This window comes from Eleginops maclovinus, chromosome 6 (assembly GCF_036324505.1).
Source record: "Eleginops maclovinus isolate JMC-PN-2008 ecotype Puerto Natales chromosome 6, JC_Emac_rtc_rv5, whole genome shotgun sequence".
NCBI classification, from domain to species: Eukaryota; Metazoa; Chordata; class Actinopteri; order Perciformes; family Eleginopidae; genus Eleginops; species Eleginops maclovinus.
In genome coordinates, this window is record NC_086354.1 from 13,638,869 (window position 1) to 13,657,563 (window position 18,695).

Sequence of the window (18,695 nt, forward strand, 5' to 3'; positions counted from 1 at the left end):
TTTTAGCTGAGTGGTTACAGTGCATGCCATATAACTACATTGAGCTTGATTCCTGCATTGTGATATCTCATGCATTTCATACCCCTCCTCACAATCTTACACTGTGCTCCAGAAAAAAAAAAGAAAAAGGCCCAAACAAACTAAACCTTAGAAAAAGAACTATCATATCTGATCAAACTACTAAAAACACATAGTATATTAAGCTTTTCATTGTGTTTTTAGTCATGAATAATGAAATACAGAAGAGATTTTTTTAGAAATTTAAATTGTTCAACTACTTGATCTGTATTTGCTTCACTTAATATTTTGTGTCTGCCCATCAGATGCCCCAGATGCCATGGATCTGTGGAGACACCACTATGCTAGAGCAGATTGAGAGGAAACGCACCCTCTGCATGGAGATCCGCTCAAAACAACATCCACACCTGCAGAGATCTCTGGAGAGGCCTCCTCCTGCGGACAGGAGCGAGGACAAGCACCAGGAGAGGAGTCAGTGCAAGCAGCAAAATGCATCTGTTCTCCCAGGCTGGGGGAAAAGCAGCGGGGCCAAGAAGATCCGTCCTCCCCCTTACCCCACACAGAAAACCGTATTCTGGGACACGGCCATCTGACAACACACTCAAACCTCCCTGCCACACAACCCCATATTACCCTCTCCCTCTTTCCTCTGGGCTGTGCTGATTCTTCAGGGGCGTCAGGACAGCCAGTAAGAGCACCCGGGTGAGACTCGCTGATGTCAAAGGACAATGGTGGTTACCATAGCAATATTTCTGCTTGTTCAGGTTGTCATGTTTTCTTATCATCACTGGTGATATTTGCTATTTTTCTATTTCCTGTGACTGGATTCTTGTAATATAATTAGTAGAATAGATATTTGATGAATAGATATTTTCTAAATGAGATGGGGATTAAAAAGCATTTTAAATTATGTATAGTAGATGTAGATGCAATCTAATGTTTGTTTTGTTATTTTTGTTTTGGTTATTTTACATTTGAAAGCATAATCTATCAATACTTGTACTGTAGTAGCATAATTTTCTTATGCCCAACTCTTTCTTTTGTGCTCCAAAGCACAAAACCGAATGGACTATTCAACTCTGTCTATATATACTTTACATTTTCACTGTTGTATTGTAAGTTGAGGAGTTAACGTCAATGTGCTTTAGATTCCAGCGCCCTCCATGCCTGGTGCAGTACACTTTGTTCTAGAATGTACAACAGTTGGTCCTAGAACAGAAACAGGAAACTTTGTGTGCTTCAGTTTGTATATTACAGTAAGAAGCTGTGTAGTCACTATACATCAAAGCCTTTCAAAGCGGTTGAATCATTTTATAGGAAAACCTGTTGGCTGGCATGTTGTGGAGGACAGAAAAAGTGCAAAACGCTGTTTTTCTAAGATAGGCTATGAGGGTGGGTTGGGGAGGTAGCAAATTAGAACATACATTATTAACAGTTTAATTTCTAAAACCAGCCAAAGCCTGTTCAAGTGAGATATTGGTGTGGTTGCACTTTTGACGGTTGTTTTTTTGAGAAAGGGTTTGGGGCAATAGCTGGCGATTACTTGCGCCCTTACTTTGCCATGCACACTGCAAGCACCATGACACAGTGTAAATACTTGATGCCAACGACCAGCCCAGTACAATCAACACCTGAGCTTTTAGAGCATTTCTTCATTTTACTGCAGATTATAATAGCCATATGCACTTGCTTAAGAAATAACTTTCAAGATTATGCTTATATATATATTTTTGAAAATGTTAACGGTAGCTGTGCCATGTTTAGTTTTTAATTTATTGGCTGGGAGTGACATGCAGTCATCTGTGATTGGTTGTCTCTGACAATATTCCCAATTCAATTGGCTGGCAACCGTTTAAGAGAATAAGTCGTTTAAGGACCTATTACATGGCAACAGCTCTACCCAGTCAAGCAGACAGGGGTTGCACAATGGCCTAGAAATCTTTGAGGCTTTGTAAAAATAAAAACAATCTGCACTACCCATTATATTCCATCACATTTAATCAGGCTGATAACATACATTTCCCTCTCCCCCTGCTCTTTCCCTCTACCTCAACCTCCTACTTACATCATCCAAATTGGTTCTCGTTAGCACATTAAATGCAATGTCGACATTGCCAAAATAGTGTGGGTTTGACAAATGAGCTAGCCCTCAGAGTGCAAGTGCAGTACCCCCTCACTGGTGAGAATCAAAACTGCAGAGGTCCCTCTGTGTTGTACCTGTATGTGTGTGTGTGTGTGTGTGTGGGGGGGGGGGGGGGTGTGTGTGTGGGAGAGAGCTGTGTGTGTTTGTGTCCGTGTGCCAAGCTACACTGTATGCAAGTTGAATCTTTAAAAATGATTGTTTTAAGACATTCACTTTGCCCCATCCATGATGTTGGTGGGTGGAGGTTGGAAATGTAATAATGATGATGTACAATCTCTTTGTGTGTATAAACGTGCACTGTGAAAAGGTAGAGAGAGCACCGCACTGTCAGAGTCCTCTGTCTTATTGCACTGAGTGTTCTCTTGTTTTTACGTAATAAAAAGGAAAAGGAAAAAACATGTTTGAGGAAAAAAGTACTGTATTCTGATTGTCACTTGGGTTCTGTTGAGAGAAAGAAATAAATATGAACTTGAAACCCGCTATGGAAATCTGTATCCTGTTCAAATTATTCATTGGCTCCCATCTTGGGATTATTGCATGTACACTGTTGTTTCTACCAGATTTTTGAAAGCTATTGAACTCTGAATGACTCAGTGTTGAAACTTTTTTGAAATGATTAATTTAATTTTAGATCTTCTCCTAAATGACTAGTCTAAAGTGGGTTATTGAAAAATACAAAGGCACAGCAGCAGGATCAAACATTAGAAATAGCACCTCCTTAAAAGGAATAAAGTATCAGGAACAACACATAAGATATTCAGATACAAGTTATTCTGTACTAAAATGACAAAGCTGGACTTTTTGTCACAAGATGTCCTCAAATAGAATCTTTATATACACACCCCTAAATGGTATCTGAATTTTGGAAACGTGTATCCTTTTCAAATTATTCATTTTCTCCCATTTTAGGATTTTTGCATGAAAGTTGTGGTTGTGTTTTCCAACTGTCGAAAAGCTATTGAACTCTGAATGACTCGTAGTGTCGAAACTTTTTCTTACCATTTAATAGAGGAGCACATTTTAGATGAGGAAGAAAAGGTCTTCAGAATACATTTCCTTAATGACTAATCCAAAGTGGATTATTGCAAAATATTCAGCTACAACCGCAGGATCAAACACTGTTATCATTAGAAATAACATCTCCCTTAAAATAATGACATAAAAGGAAAACAGTAACAGAGACATCATATAAAAGATTCACAGATAAAAGTTGTACTGTATAAAGATGGCAAAGTCACAAGATGTCCATAAATAGAATCTATCTAAAACTCTAGATTGTAATCAGAATTGTAATTTGACAGTGGGATGGTTTGTATCATTAATGTTAAAACTTAAAGTGGAAAAAGAAGTCCTTTATTGTGCTCTGAGGCAGACGTGACACTGACTGGCCTTGTGTCGCTGTTGGTCCGCTGCCTTGATGGTGCCAGGCCTCTGGGTGATAAACTGTTCTGTTGGACTAACAGTAGTCAGCCAAAAACTGTACAGGTTGGCAAAGTAGTGGCAGGACCCACGCGCACCCTGGCACTCTATGAAGGGGGGAGTTCGGAAATCCTTAAGGCAGCTACCAGAGGAAGATAGAGACTGGCCACCACCCTCATCACCGGCCCCTGTGTGCTAAAGAGAGAAAGGCAGCAGGTACACAGTAGGTAAATTGGTAGTATTTTCTTCCAGACACACAGTAAACATGTTTGTCACACTCACCAGGAGGAAAGAGTATCCCGTCCACAGACTCCTCCAGCCACGTGGACATGAGGGGACGTTGTGATCCTGGCTGTGAAAAGCCACTGCAGGCGCAACAGTCTCACACACCGCACAACGACTGATGTGGGAGCTAATCTCCTGGCCGAAGAGGGGCATCATGGGTATGGGAGCGGTGGTGGAGAGCCAATAGGATTTGTCGTTGCGACTGGAGTAGTGGCAGGCAGCTTTGTTGCAGTACGAGAAAGGCATGGTGGAGAAAACACGGAGACAGGATCCAGCCTGGCCTACAAGGAGAACATGTTAAGAAGAGAGAGACAGAGTATAAAAGAAAAAATAACGCATACACTCAGACTGATGCATACACAATTTCCAGCAAAATTGTCACTTTATGCAGACAATTACCCAGGTCTTGAGTGTGAGCCTTCTCTTGCCCTTCCAAGTAAACCAGACTGTAGCCCACCCAAAGCTGGATGCTGCCTTCAGGGCACCGTGGCACCTGAACTGACTGACTGTGGATCACCAAAAGGTGGCCTGACCTCAGTGCCCCTCTATGGCCTGGCCTACCTGGATCACCGGTTGGACCTGGGATACCTGGAGGATACAGCGGTTTAACAAGCTGTCACGGTTGTGGTCACAGGACCCAAATGCAGAGAAACAAGGGGAGGCAGGTATGGGGGTTTGAACTAAAAGCGAGCTTTATTAAATAAAAGCTGTTAACAAAAGTCAAAAAGGCAAGGTACAACAAAAAAGAAAAGTAGCAAATGAAAACTATGACAAACCAAAGGATGCAGGAGAACAGGGGAGGGTAAGCCAGGGAAATCCAGGAAATGAAAAAGACCTTGATATGAAAGATGACGACCGAACAAGACACAAAAGAGGAACTAAGATTAAATACACATGTGTAATCACAAGACAAGACACAACTGGAGAGGGGAGGAGAAACACAGGGGCAACAGGTGAACACAAGGACACAATCAGGCACAGGAGGGAAACTCAGAGAGGAAGTGAAACTAAACATGACACAAGAGGGGAAAATATTTCAAAAATAAAATAGGAAACAACAAACACAAAACAAGGATCATGACACAAGCAGCAAGTGAGTGAAGTAGAGATGAAATGTGCTATTTATCGGAGGAAGTCAATATTTTTTATCTGTGGCCTGCATACTTTTTCAAATCGTTCTACATAATATTAGTGTCTCTTTTAAGGTGACCAAATCTTAATCCTTAATCACATAGTACACCAAGTGGTCTATTTACATGATTGGTACCTCTGTGATTAGTATGAAATAACTAGCCACTAGTGAAATGTACAAACAATATCAGGTTTAAAACACGATGAATAGACATGACACAAAGTTTTTTTTTTAATCCAGCATTTGCATGTTGATTTAGAATTTGAATGTCAATGTTATGAATGAAACATAGGTTTCAAGGTTTTATTGGACATATGCACAGCATATACAATGTATATGTTGGCAATGAAAATCTTATATCCCATGCTCCTCCAACAACTCAACATACATGGTGCAAATGAGATAAATAAAATAGTGCAGAAAGAGAGAAGAATATTTACAATAACAACAATAAAGATTTAAGGATGTGAAATATATACACATGTGGAATACATTGAAAACATAGTAGATGGATTTGTTACAGTTCTAAATGGCTGTATCTGATTACCCTGAGGCCCAGTAAATCCTTGCTGACCAACATCTCCTGGGTCTCCAACAGGACCATCACGACCAGCAGGACCTGGTTTGCCAGGCAGGCCTACATACCCTACAGGACCCTTCAGTCCTGAAGCACACACAGATACATACAGAAAAATGAGGATTAACACATACAGTACAACACAGATTTATTGAGACCATAATATGTAAACAAATACATACATGAAGAATATATTAGACTCTCTTGCCTTTACGTCCTGGAGTCCCAGGAGGACCTACATCGCCACGATATCCCACAGATCCTGGTAATCCACGTGGTCCTGGGAGTCCAGGTGGAGCCTCACCTCGGTTGCCTCTGATGGAATCACCAGGGGCACCTTTAGCACCTGGGAAAAAAGTGTTTAATGAATAATAAATATTTCAAAATGAATGAAAGTAAAACACAATATGTAAAGAATCTTAAGACTTTTTAATGTCACTTAAATACCCTCAGTCATTGAAACGCAAATGCACACTCACATTTTAACAGATGTCTTGACTTCACATAGAAATAACGGCATATCTGTTCGCCATTTAGGTGTCACTTACCTGCTGCCCCAGTTGGGCCAGTTGAACCCTTCCTGCCCCAAGGCCCAGGGACTCCAGTCTGACCATTGGGGCCTGGAGGACCTTTAGGACCTTTAGGACCTCTCTCACCTGTCAAAGTGCAGCACCATTTTCAGTGCTTAAGTGGATGGCAACACAGTAAATACTGATGGCAGCAGTAATGCACCTAGTATACCTTTTGGCCCTGTAACCCCTTGGTAGCCCTGTGACCCAGAAGGCCCTGGGGGGCCACCGTCGCCCTTGCGGCCTGGTAACCCAGGTAGGCCGGTTGAACCTGGGTCTCCTTTGGAGAAAATGCTGCTGCCTGGAAGGCCCGGCTCCCCAGGAGGGCCTAAAAACCCAATTGTAGACTAATTGAAAGGCACACCTACACTTAAACAAAAACATCCAAACAATGTTCATTCCCAAATGGGGCCACACAACAATGGAGACAAGGGACGAATGGACAAGCGTAAATAGGTGCAAAGAAACACACCTGGGGATCCTGGAGGTCCTTCATATCCTATGTCCCCGTAGGATCCTGGCGGAGGCTTGAAGCAATCTATCCCAGGGTTCCCAGATGCCCCTGGGGAGCCTGGAAGACCTGAGGGAAGAAACAGGGAAAAGTGAAATAGGTTATCTCAGGGTGTAATGACTAGAGGACGGAGACAGTAAACACTCTCAACAAAAAGCAGATATAGAGCAATAAAGTGCTAACAAAAATGTTTGTCTGCAACTGTTAATGTTTCCACCACTAGCATAAGCAGATGCACTAGGAACTGTATTGGTATAGATGTTTGATACCTTTGAAGCCAGATGGGCCTCTCTGGCCTTTAGGCCCAGGAAAACTGACTTCTGGAGACCCTTGCTGTCCCCTGACCCCTTTGACTCCAGGAAGACCATCTGGTCCAGGAGGGCCAGAGAAACCTATGCCTTGAAGTAATAAACATGTACATTGTTTAAAGGATTAGTGCGTTCTCAAAAGTGTTTAATTGCCTGATACTAGAAATAGTTTGTTTTTTGTTAGCTTAGAATGAGCCCTTCATATCTGAATAGGAAGCAGGTGCTCTTGCATGTGGCCCTCCATGGTACATGTTGCGCTCTTTAGGTGGTGTGTCTGCACCCATAGGACTCTTGTAGGTATCAAAAGACTTGAAAGGGGGGTATGGGTACAGTAGTGGTGAAGGTGAGTGGGGTTGGGGTCTGAATGAAAGGTATATGGTATGGCTGAAATTATGCTTTAACAATTAAGTGTTTGTAGTGTATACTACATGCACAAGAAAAGTATACCAACAGATAAAAGAAACAAATTAAAGCTGCAACAGCGATGAGCGGGTCTGAGACGCTGGCAGGATGTTGTCACAACGTCGACATGTGTCGCGCAGGTGTTTTCCAGAGTCACTCGTTAGAAAAGGCGGGAAGTTTCAGGCCGATCGGACGACATTCATGGGAGTTACAGCATTAACACAAACATGATCTGTCGCCATGGCAATGGCATATGATGACATCCCATAATACTCCTAGATGTGTTCAGGGCTGCATCAATATCAAACATGTTACGTTTTAGGTCATTTGGAGCATGTTAACTGGAGTTAAGAGAAAAACGTGTTGCCATAGCAACGGCATACGATGACATCCCATAATTAACATAGAGCTGGTCAGCGTGTGGCCAGTAACCATTATCTGCAGTCTGGTGCGATTTGGTTGATTTTCCATTGACTTATGATGACAACGTGTTTTATAGCGAGCATTGACTTTCCATGGCAACGGCATATGATGACATCCCTTAATTAACATAGAGCTGTTCAGGGCCGGACCAGTCACCATTATCTACAGTCTCGTGCCATTAACATGATTTTCCATTGACTTATAATGACAACGTGTTTTATGGCGAGCATTGCGTTTCCATGGCAACGGCATATGATGACATCCCATAATTAACATAGAGCTGTTCGGGGCGTGTCCAGCAACCATTATCTGCAGTCTGGTACGATTTGGACGTGCCATTAACATGATTTTCCATTGACTTATAATGACAACGTGTTTTATGGCGAGCATTGCGTTTCCATGGCAACGGCATATGATGACATCCCATAATTAACATAGAGCTGTTCGGGGCGTGTCCAGCAACCATTATCTGCAGTCTGGTACGATTTGGACGATTTTCCATTTGATGACAACGTGTTTTATAGCGAGCATTGACTTTCCATGGCAACGGCATATGTTAACATCCCTTAATTAACATAGAGCTGTTCAGGGCCGGACCAGTCACCATTATCTACAGTCTCGTGCCATTAACATGATTTTCCATTGACTTATAATGACAACGTGTTTTATGGTGAGCATTGCGTTCCCATAGCAACAGCATATGACATCCCATAATACTCCTAGATGTGTTCAGGGCTGCATCAATATCAAACATGTTACGTTTTGGGCCATTTGGAACATGTTACCTGGAACTATGAGAAAACTTTGTAGCCATGGCAACGGCATACGATGACATCCCATAATTAATATACAGCTGTTCAGGGCCGGACCAGTAACCATTATCATCAGTCTGGTGGCGTTCGGATGATTTTCCATTGAGTTAAGATGACACCGTGTTTTATGGCGAGCATTGCGTTCCATGGCAACCACATATGGTGACACACCATAATTAACATAGAGCTGTTGAGGGGCGGACCATTAACCATTATCTGAGGTCTGGTGGCGTTCGGATGATTTTCCATTGACTTACAATAACGTTTTTTATGGCGAGCATTGCGGTTTCCATGGCAACGGCCGACCGTGAGATCGCAGATTCTGCTTACAGCTGTTGAGCATGGACCAGTGACACACAGGCGAAGATTGGAGGTCGATCGGATCGTGTCCATTGGAGTTACAGCGGCATCGTGTGTTATGGCGAGGGATGCGTTGCGATGGCAACGCCACATTTTGTAACGTACATTTTGACGTAGAGCTGTTCAGGGCAGCAGTGTTAACCATCATGTGGCGTTTGGTGACTTTCTGAGCATGTCAGTTGGAGTTATGACATCATTGTGTTCCATGGCAAGGGGTCGCCGAAAATCGTACGAACGCGAACTTTGGTGCTAAATAACGGCTACGTCGTGCAAAAAAAAGTTAGAGTTTGTGATATCGTTTTGTCGCCCATGTCTCAAGACGCTACCCGACGATTTTCGAGCCGATCGGACAAGGCCCCTCGGAGGAGTTTGTTCAAGTACGAGCGTATATCCGACGCCAAATTCAAAATGGCCGACTTCCTGTACGTTTTTTCATACAGGCCCAAGAGGCTTTTTTGTTCGTCTCCGGACCCTGGATATGCGTAGCGATTGTCGTTCGTTTCCGAGAAAGTTAAAGTAGGGGGAGTTAACGCTAAAAACGGAAGTGGGCGTGGCCTACGCAATTTTTATCGGAAAGTTCCGAAACCAATTTCAGACGTCTAAGCGAATGACCAATTTCAATAGGGTCTTCGACGGCCTCTGGTCTCAGACCCTAATAAATGAAGCACCTATTTAAAGTTATGATAAAAATCATTCTTACCACTCTCGCCTTTTATCCCATTTGGACCTCTAAGCCCATCTAGTCCATCAAGACCTGGTGGTCCAGGGGTCCCTTTTAGAAAATGCCAGCAAAACAAAAGAATTCTCTTGTTAAGGTTTTGGCATGCACATCTTAGAACCCCATTGAGACTGAAATTAAGCAAAGTGATGTTAATATTAGCCAACACAAATAACAATTACAGTGTATTGCCTGTACCCTGCCCATCCGCTGATAAACAACATTGTTAGTACCTGGAGGCCCATATGGGCCAGGTGGGCCAAGTGGTCCCAGACCTCCATGATCACCTGGCAGACCTGGAATACCTGGAAGACCTGAAGAGCCACGAGGACCAGGGAAGCCTGAGACACACAAATAAAAAGGCCCCAACCACCATATAGCATCGTTAACTCTACGTTTGAACATCAGCAGTGTTCCTGCATTTATCCCCTCTTGCAGTATATTACACTCACACCCAATGTATTAGGTACACCTGTCAACTGCTTGTATAAGCCAGAAGCATTGTTTGCTGACACCAAATTGGCTGATTCATGTTAAAGTTGCTAGGTGTGCCTACCAAAACATAAATACATACTAAATACAGTTTTTATTTACAAAAAACACATAAAAATCCAAGACAAACACACAAGCAGCTGAAATAAAGATGCACTATGGCAACATTAGGATGATAATTTGATTGACAAAATGGTATGACGTTTATACACACACACACACACACACACACACACACACACACACACACACACACACACACACACACACACACACACACACACAGCATTCTCTGACATAAATCACCTGTTTCTCCTTGTCTTCCTGGCTCCCCATCAATGCCTGGTTGTCCTGGTTGTCCGGACCTTCCCCGGGGTCCTGGGTCTCCTGGATAACCTGGAATCCCTCTGGGCACTCAAGGGGAATTATTGAGTAGATATTCATTTAATTACAGTTATACATCCACTTAGAGAATTATATATTCTAGGAAACTCAAAACCTTTTTCAAAATAAACTAATATATAACAAAATAATTTCAGTCACTCTTCATCGTTTCAAATAATTTCTAATTCTTAAGGCCTTCTGGTAAATGTATCCTTTTATGTTCTTAATTAGATTTGACTTTTTATTTACTTTATAAGATAGTGTAAGGCCATGTCACACATTGGGGTCCTCCTTGCTGCCCACAAGTGTGTGGTATTTTCTAAACTCACCAGTCTGTCCATCCTCTCCTGGCATTCCTTTGGATCCAGGTGGACCAGGGTCTCCATAAGATTGTCCTGGGTTACCTGCAACCGATTTGAGATACGGTATGCATTTATTATAACAACATACTACAACATCTTGAATCTTGAATCTTGAATCAAAGTGGCAAAACACTAATGACCCATTCCAAAGTTAATTCTGTTGTAAACTAAAAACCTTTTTCTCCATTAAATGAAATGAATCTCTCTTTCGACTCACCTTTGACACCTGGAAATCCCGGTAACCCTGGAATACCTGATGGTCCCAAAGGCCCTTGATCTCCCTTTAAAAGACATAAATACATGCACTCAATTTAACATCACTTCAGAGACTGACTTACAATGAATTATGTATCGTTGAACCACTTATATTGTATCTGTTCTACAGGTAATTAAACATAAGTAGTCTAAGGCTAGCCATCAACTTAATCCATGGAGAAGTCCCCACAAAAGAGGAAAACATTTTATTTGAGAACATTCTGACATATATCAAGAAAAAAGCTGAACACAAACAGCTGTTGCAAAATATTTAAGAGCAAAGATTATTTGTTTTGTGTACCGGATCTCCACTTTGTCCAGGCAATCCCCTTGGACCAGTGAAACCTTTGATTCCAGGGAACCCTGGAGAACCTGGTCTTCCTGCTCTGCCCAGAGCACCAGTGCTGCCTTTATACCCTAGAGAACCAGGCCACCCATCTGGTCCTGAATCACCTGGTGGTCCCCTCAGGCCCTTTGAGCCTGTTAGCACAGACAACATAATATTTATGTAGTCCTATACTGTTTATCACAATCTTAAGTAAGTCTTTTTAGTTCATCAACCTGCACTTCAAGCAATCATCTTCTTAGTTGTTTTAAAAAATGCATAAGTTAGATGCAAGGTTCCTTGCCTTCAGGTCCTTGTTGTCCTTGTTGCCCTTCCCTTCCAGAAATTCCTAGTTGGCCCTTTTTTACATTCACAATCCCTGAAGGTCCTGGTAATCCTGGCAAACCACGTACACCTGGATGGACAACAGAGTTATAATGAAATCTCAATAAATACATGACTTTTAAACGGAAACTTACCTTTATTACCAGGCTGTCCTGGGTATCCAGGGTCCCCTGGGAGACCAGTAAAACCTGTCTCTCCTTGTTTACCCCTGGGCCCTGCAGGTCCAGGATGGCCTGGTAAACGTATGGCCCCAGGTTTGCCTGGGTACCCACTTTCACCTAGATGAATTGAAAGGAAAGTATAATTGTAATAAGGACAGACTGTTTTACAGAAACAAAAATATTGGATTGGGTTTTAGTAAAAGCCTTGTTGTTGTATTTGGTCAGTGACATATACTGTAACAGCTCCGACCTGCAGTGTGATTCTGGTATTGGTGGGAAATGTGGGGATCAGATGATGGTTATATTTTTGGTGTCTGGAGGTAGTGGGTACATATGCACAAGTACAGCTTTGTATGTGATGCTTGATGGTGCAGACAATGTCAGAAAAACCTGTCTGATTTTGAAATGGTTAAAAACACAGTTATTTCTCCAAAGCTTTCCTGTCATTCTAGGTCAGTGGTTCACCTTTCTTTCCTGGCAAGCCGTCAGCCCCAGGTTCTCCTGAGATGCCATTAGGGCCTCTTGGTCCAACCACTGACAAACCAGGAGGGCCAGGGAAACCTTTTGGACCCCTAAGTCCATGACCAGGTGGACCTATATCTCCCTTCAAACCCTTCTGACCAGGAAGGCCTATGCAACATTTTGCAATTGAAAGAGAGAAATGTTTTAATGGATGGTCAGATGGTGGCTTCACAACTAGACATTCATGAATGTGCAATTCATATACATTTGACATTGTTAGGGGACACAAAGATGGACAACCAGAGTGACAGAGAATCAAAATGATGCTTTCTGCTGCTGTGTGATCACCTGGTATTCCCCTGTGTCCAGGATTTCCTGTAGGGCCTGGAGGCCCTGGAAGTCCTTTCAGTTCAAATGCAGTGCAAGGTGGGCCTCGGGGACCAGTGGCCCCAGGGTCACCACTGGATCCTGGCTCTCCTTTCCAACCAGGTGGTCTAGACAGGCCTTGTTCACCTGTAATTAAGAGGCATCGATGGTGAACCAACTTCAATGCACAGATTAGAATGGGAAGTACACTGTAATTATATCTGGGATCTTTTTGAATGAAATAGGCCAACATAACTGAAGCCTACTTTGTTCAGTGGATGGTTTGTGTTTACTTGAAATTTAAGTAAACTCTATTTAAGTCTTGAATAGAGATAAAACTTAACTGCAGATCCAGGGTTTCCAGGAATGCCTCGTAGTCCTTTCTTCCCCAAAAGCCCAGGGCGGCCAGGTGGGCCAGTATCAAATGGCCTGGCAGAGAAAACATCGCCTGGCTCACCCTTCCTGCCTGGATCTCCTTGAAACCCTGGAGGGCCTGGAGGACCAACCTGGCTAATTCCCCTGGCACCAGGGTCACCTGGATCCCCATCTAAACCTGGAAGTCCTATATAAAAAAAAGAGACCTATAAGTGCACAAATAATCCCCCTAACTTTCTAGCAACACCTTGAACTTGGTCTCTCCAAAGAAGAACAATCTTTATAAAATTGTGTATAGATATATAACATTTTAGAGAGTTGTTACCTATCTGTCCAATTCCTCCAGTACTACTGTCATCTCCTTTCATGCCTTTCGGGCCTGGGTGTCCCAGAGTTCCTGGAGGACCATCTCTTCCTGACTCACCTGGAATACCTACAAGGATCCAAAGAAAATGTGCCTTGCAACATGAACATCAAACGTTTCAAGGGTCATAAGTCATTCCTTTTAATGACACGTGGCTTAGTACACTACTGTAAGTCAATCAAATTCTGGCACTAGAAATGGCATTAGGACTTGTCAACAAACAATAACGCAACCCTCCTTTGACTGAAAGATGGGATTTTTGCATTGAGAATGCATTCTAATCAAAGATAGTATGAGGAACACCTGTGAGACTTACCCGGTGATCCTGGCTTCCCCTCGGGACCTGGTGGTCCAATTTCATATTCATGACAGCTTAACCCATTTTCACCTTGGGACACAAATGCAATATATTTTTTGAGTCCCTGACACCTGCTTAAGGGGCTTATCAACACCAACTGAGAATCTCTCAAATCAGGTATCTGACCTGGAGGGCCTGTTCGTCCAGGAATTCCTGAGGGGCCAGGACTTCCCTGATACCCTTTAGGTCCTTGGAGCCCCTTAGGGCCTGAAAAACCAGGACCGGGAGGGCCAATAGGACCTGGAAACCCTTTGAGTCCAGCAGCACCAGGGTACCCTTTGGGACCAGGTAACCCTACAAATCCAGCACCCTGCAAAAATGTTGCCTGATATCATAACTGCACAACCAAAACAAAGTGTAGCGAATCGAAAATAGTTTTCTATTTCAGAAATAAAATGTACAGCAATTCACCGGTATACCAGGGTCACCTGCAGGGCCAGGGGGACCATCCCTTCCTGACCTACCTGATGTTCCAGGAGGACCAGAATGTCCAGGGTCTCCTAGGTCACCCTTGGCACCTTACAACAACAAAAATAAACAGATATTACATTATAGGCAACTGTTAAAAATTTGGATTTTGCAGATGTTTCCAAACATTTAAAGTAAGTATACCCCTTGCTTGTTCAATAACACTGTAGGACAGGTTCTCACCTTTAACGTCTGACTCAAAAGAGTGACCTTTTTGACCCTTGTGTCCTTTAATACCATGAATACCTGGAAAGCCCTGTGAAAAACATAGTCAAATACAAAACTGCACACTACACTTTAATTCTTACTTAATTTGTTTTCCTACTGTCCTTACTTCTGGTCCTCTTGGACCATCATGTCCTTTTAGCCCAGGGTCTCCCTTAAGTCCTTGAGTTCCAGGAAACCCTGGAGAACCTTTAGAACCAGTTGGTCCAGTTGGACCAGGGGGACCTTCTCTTCCTCCTTCAGACCTACAGTTACATTCCCCTAGACAACCTGTACAACATGGGGGACAACATGTATGAGTATGATGCAGTGTTTTTATATTCTGCACAGTTATACCTACTGAATTATATACAATTATACAAAATCACCAATATGTTCCAGGTAATTCCCACGGTACATTTCTTGACACATAACACAATCTGTTTGTAGAATCAATAAAAGGTCAGAGATCACCTTTAATTCCTTTGAGTCCTTTGTTTCCATGGGGTCCATTAGGGCCTCTATCACCCGGGTCCCCTGGGTAACCAGGTTCACAATAGTAATCTGTAAATCAACCAAACACAATTATTGAAGAAGTTCAAAGTTTAAGGAAGCATTGGAGCAAAAGATGACTTTTTTTAATCAGAAGTAATAGAGAACTCACCTCCACATCCTGATCAAGAATGCCACATGCACACACACACACACACACACACACACACACACACACACACACACACACACACACACACACACACACACACACACACACACACACACACACACACGAAAGGTAAGTAAATGTTCAAAATAAAACATCAACAACCTAGCTTAACTTTTTTCAAAAAATGATATACATTTGTAAAATTAACTAACATTTATATTTTGTATTTAACATAAGAAAAGTACTGATATACCTGGAGGCCCGAGGGAACCTCTGACACCTTTAGGCCCGAGGTGTCCTTTAACTCCCTTTGGTCCCGGAAATGGATCATCCAAGTAGTTAAACCTTCCTGGCTCTCCCTTGTACCCCTTGGGACCGGGGGACCCTCGTTGACCAGGCAACCAAGGCTCTTCTAGTAGGGTGTGAAAGACGATATGAAACTTACAATAAGGTAGCATCAACACTGACTGACTGACTGACTGACTGACTGACTGACTGACTGACTGACTGACTGACTGACTGACTGACTGACTGACTGACTGACTGACTGACTGACTGACTGACTGTCTGAGTTTTTAACTGCAGGTACAATCCTGATCACAGTGAGAGATATACTCTGTGATATATTGTATATGTAGTGCATGAAGTCAGCAGTAACTGGAAAGTTAGAGACCAACTCTGACCTGGTATTGTTAACCCTGGTGGGCCAGTAGGTCCTTGAATGCCCATGTGCCCAGGCTCACCAGGGAGTCCGGGAAATCCAGCATACCCAGTGTCACCTTTAACACCTAAACCATAAAAACATAAAACCATGAAAAATGTAGTAAGGCTTAATTACTGTCCTACGTAGTGTGTTTGCTATTGTCTCATTTTCTCAACTGTTTGTAAACAAACCTTGTTAATGATAGTTATATTCACTTTTTATAGTATGGTTACTGACACATTTTAATTTGACAACAAGTTTAAAGTAAACGATTTTACAGCGACCTTTCAACCTTCGAGAGGATGAGTTTTTCAGAGTTAAGTTAATGGGGAATATACTTTTTAAAGCTATGTTCAGCATGTATAAACATTCTACAGTTACAGTGGTGAGAACATTGTTTTGCCAATATAATAAACTTATATTGGTCAAATCAGAAAAACTAAGGTTGTTGACTATTGGCCTTTATTTCAATAAATGATTTCCTATTCATCTTTCAAATAAAAGACATCTAATAAGATAGTGCTACTATTGTCCACACATAGTTCAATCAGTATGGAGAGTGTAGCTTCAGCTGTTATATCACCTCTGGCATCACTTCCATTGTGAAAGTGCTGGAGACCTGGGGGACCTGGATCTCCTGGGTAACCCTGTTGAATGCAAAGACAAAGACAGAAACCATAGTTATAAACAGAAAATGCCACTGATGTAGATAATCTGGTGCAAATGTGACACTAAGTGACCACAAGAGGGCAACAGTTTCCCTTTACTTTGTTCCTACATTTGAAGAACACTTCTAATTGTAAGTGGATCAAAGGTATCACAAGGATTATGCTGAAAATATATAGATTCCTGTCAATATCAAGCTTTACCCATGCAATAGCTGTTTAGTATATTATTATACATCTGCTACTTTCTGCATTCGACACAAGCTTTTTTAATGTTGTTCAAATTGTATGCCAATTTCTTTAATGTTTATCTAACGCTCACCTTTGGTCCATTTCTTCCAGTGAGTCCTGGAAATCCTCTCTCTCCATGGACACCCTGAAAATATATGAATATATTTAACTTAAAAAATGCAAAACAATACAATCACAGGAAAGGGTTAGTCCTCATGATTAAGTTTACCTCAGGTCCTGGCAGTCCATTGCTACCAGGCAATCCTGGAAGACCCTACAGATGGAAACAATGGAGTGAATATTGTATGTGTTGTCTAAAAGCGTTTTGCAGTGTGATTTAAGACACAAACCCTCAATCCAGGAAAACCAGGGACTCCTTGCTCTCCTTTCATTCCTTGAATGCTGTAGTCTCCGCCCTAATTAGGAACAAAAATTCAAACAAACTAACTTTTTCTTTCTCTCAGACATACATGTATGCTGACATTAGAACTCACCCTTATGCCCTTTAGTCCACATGGTCCAGGAAGACCTCGGTCTCCCTGAGAAGCAGGAAAGAAAATAAAGAAAAATATAAAATATTTCTTTTTATACACATATATGAGGTAGTTAAATATCAGTAGTCTTGTAAAATCACAAATAAGAGCTTTGGTGTCACCTTGTAACCTTTGGTTAGAAGAAAGTCTGACGGAGATTTTTGTTGTTCTTCTGTTTCGTCTGGGCCAGGTGGGCCAGGTGGTCCTTGTTCCCCCTGGAATATGAAGGGGTGAAGACATTTGCTGGTGTTATAATCGCACATGCATAAACACAAACACATCACAGCAAAACCTCGTTGCATAGCTTTGAAAGGCATAAATTGTTTCTTACATAGTCACCTTCACCTCCTGCCAGTGATCCTCCGGGGTCACCCTACACAACAATCAAAATTATAGAAAGGTTTTATGGATGCATGGGTGTGTCTGTGTATGCACGTGTATGTTTCTTTATTTAATAGCAATTATTCGCAAAAATTGTGAAAAAGGTGACTCACTGGTGGTCCTCTCACACCTTTTGGTCCATCCAAACCCTTAATGAAATCACACAAATAAAAATGTTTACCTGTGCACTTCTTCTTGTAATGTAGATCATGAACATTGATGGTCATAATATATATTTCTGCTTAACGTGCATGTTTAGTAATATAATGTCCTTTATTACAAGCTATATACAAGACTTATTTTTACTTCATATCCAGGATCACCACGAGGGCCTGTGCTTCCTTTAGGTCCAATGTCTCCATTTCGTCCCTGATTTAGAAACAACAATACAATGTTAAAAGAAAGTCAATGTAAGCAGAGTCAGTTTAATTATAAGCCCCTTGCGAAATTGAAATCATTCAATTCCTGCTTTATTTCTTAGCAAAAAAAGGGCTTGGAGGATTCTTCGTTTAGAATATTACTACAGAATAATGAATTACTGATTCAAAATACTCAGTAAAAATGAGAAAACATAACATACAGTAAGCCCCCCTTGTCCATCTCTACCACGCTCCCCCTGTAGGATAACACAAAACACATTTGAGAATGTTGAAAATTCACAGACAGTGTACATTGCAAATAATTATGAACCCACTGAAACAGAAATGCATTTTGACACTTGTGAAGCTCTGTTTGTTATTATAAGAGCTTCTCCAAACGAAGGAAATTTACCGGTGGTCCAGGAAGGGCAGCCCCATACAAAGGTTCTCCTTTAATCCCTTTAGGTCCATGTAAACCCTAATAAGAAAACACAATAAATGTTAACATTTGTTTGGACTTAGTTGAAACAAATCACTGGAACGTTTATACTGGATTATGTG

The 18,695-nt window shown here is 41.9% G+C and overlaps 2 protein-coding genes and 1 long non-coding RNA gene across 3 annotated transcripts in view; 1 reads left to right on the forward strand and 2 right to left on the reverse strand.

The window, feature by feature from the left end:
- Window positions 1-2,638, forward strand: part of nyap2b (neuronal tyrosine-phosphorylated phosphoinositide-3-kinase adaptor 2b) — a 16,678-nt gene extending 14,040 nt beyond the window's left edge. The window contains exon 7 of the mRNA XM_063884937.1: window positions 324-2,638. Coding sequence (XP_063741007.1) covers window positions 324-611 — 288 coding nt within the window. The 3' untranslated portion in view covers window positions 612-2,638. The remainder of the gene's footprint in view (window positions 1-323) is intronic.
- LOC134866017 (collagen alpha-4(IV) chain-like) lies at window positions 2,606-14,375 on the reverse strand. Its single transcript, XM_063885908.1, has 24 exons — window positions 14,346-14,375; window positions 14,053-14,236; window positions 13,885-13,956; window positions 13,530-13,637; window positions 13,174-13,391; window positions 12,812-13,007; window positions 12,467-12,631; window positions 11,975-12,118; window positions 11,800-11,910; window positions 11,472-11,650; window positions 11,133-11,196; window positions 10,883-10,957; window positions 10,476-10,583; window positions 9,911-10,018; window positions 9,660-9,731; window positions 6,924-7,052; window positions 6,616-6,723; window positions 6,316-6,471; window positions 6,123-6,230; window positions 5,775-5,920; window positions 5,545-5,653; window positions 4,265-4,453; window positions 3,863-4,146; window positions 2,606-3,775 (listed from the first exon to the last, which is right to left on the reverse strand). The coding sequence occupies exons 1-24, from the start codon at window positions 14,373-14,375 to the stop codon at window positions 3,515-3,517; spliced, it is 3,324 nt and encodes a 1,107-aa protein (XP_063741978.1). The 3' UTR covers window positions 2,606-3,514.
- Window positions 14,376-14,574: 199 nt separating this feature from the next.
- LOC134865432 (uncharacterized) lies at window positions 14,575-15,171 on the reverse strand. The gene is made up of 3 exons (XR_010165967.1): window positions 15,073-15,171; window positions 14,729-14,889; window positions 14,575-14,650 (listed from the first exon to the last, which is right to left on the reverse strand). It is a non-coding gene; the product is annotated as an uncharacterized LOC134865432 (long non-coding RNA).
- Window positions 15,172-18,695: the final 3,524 nt, after the last annotated feature.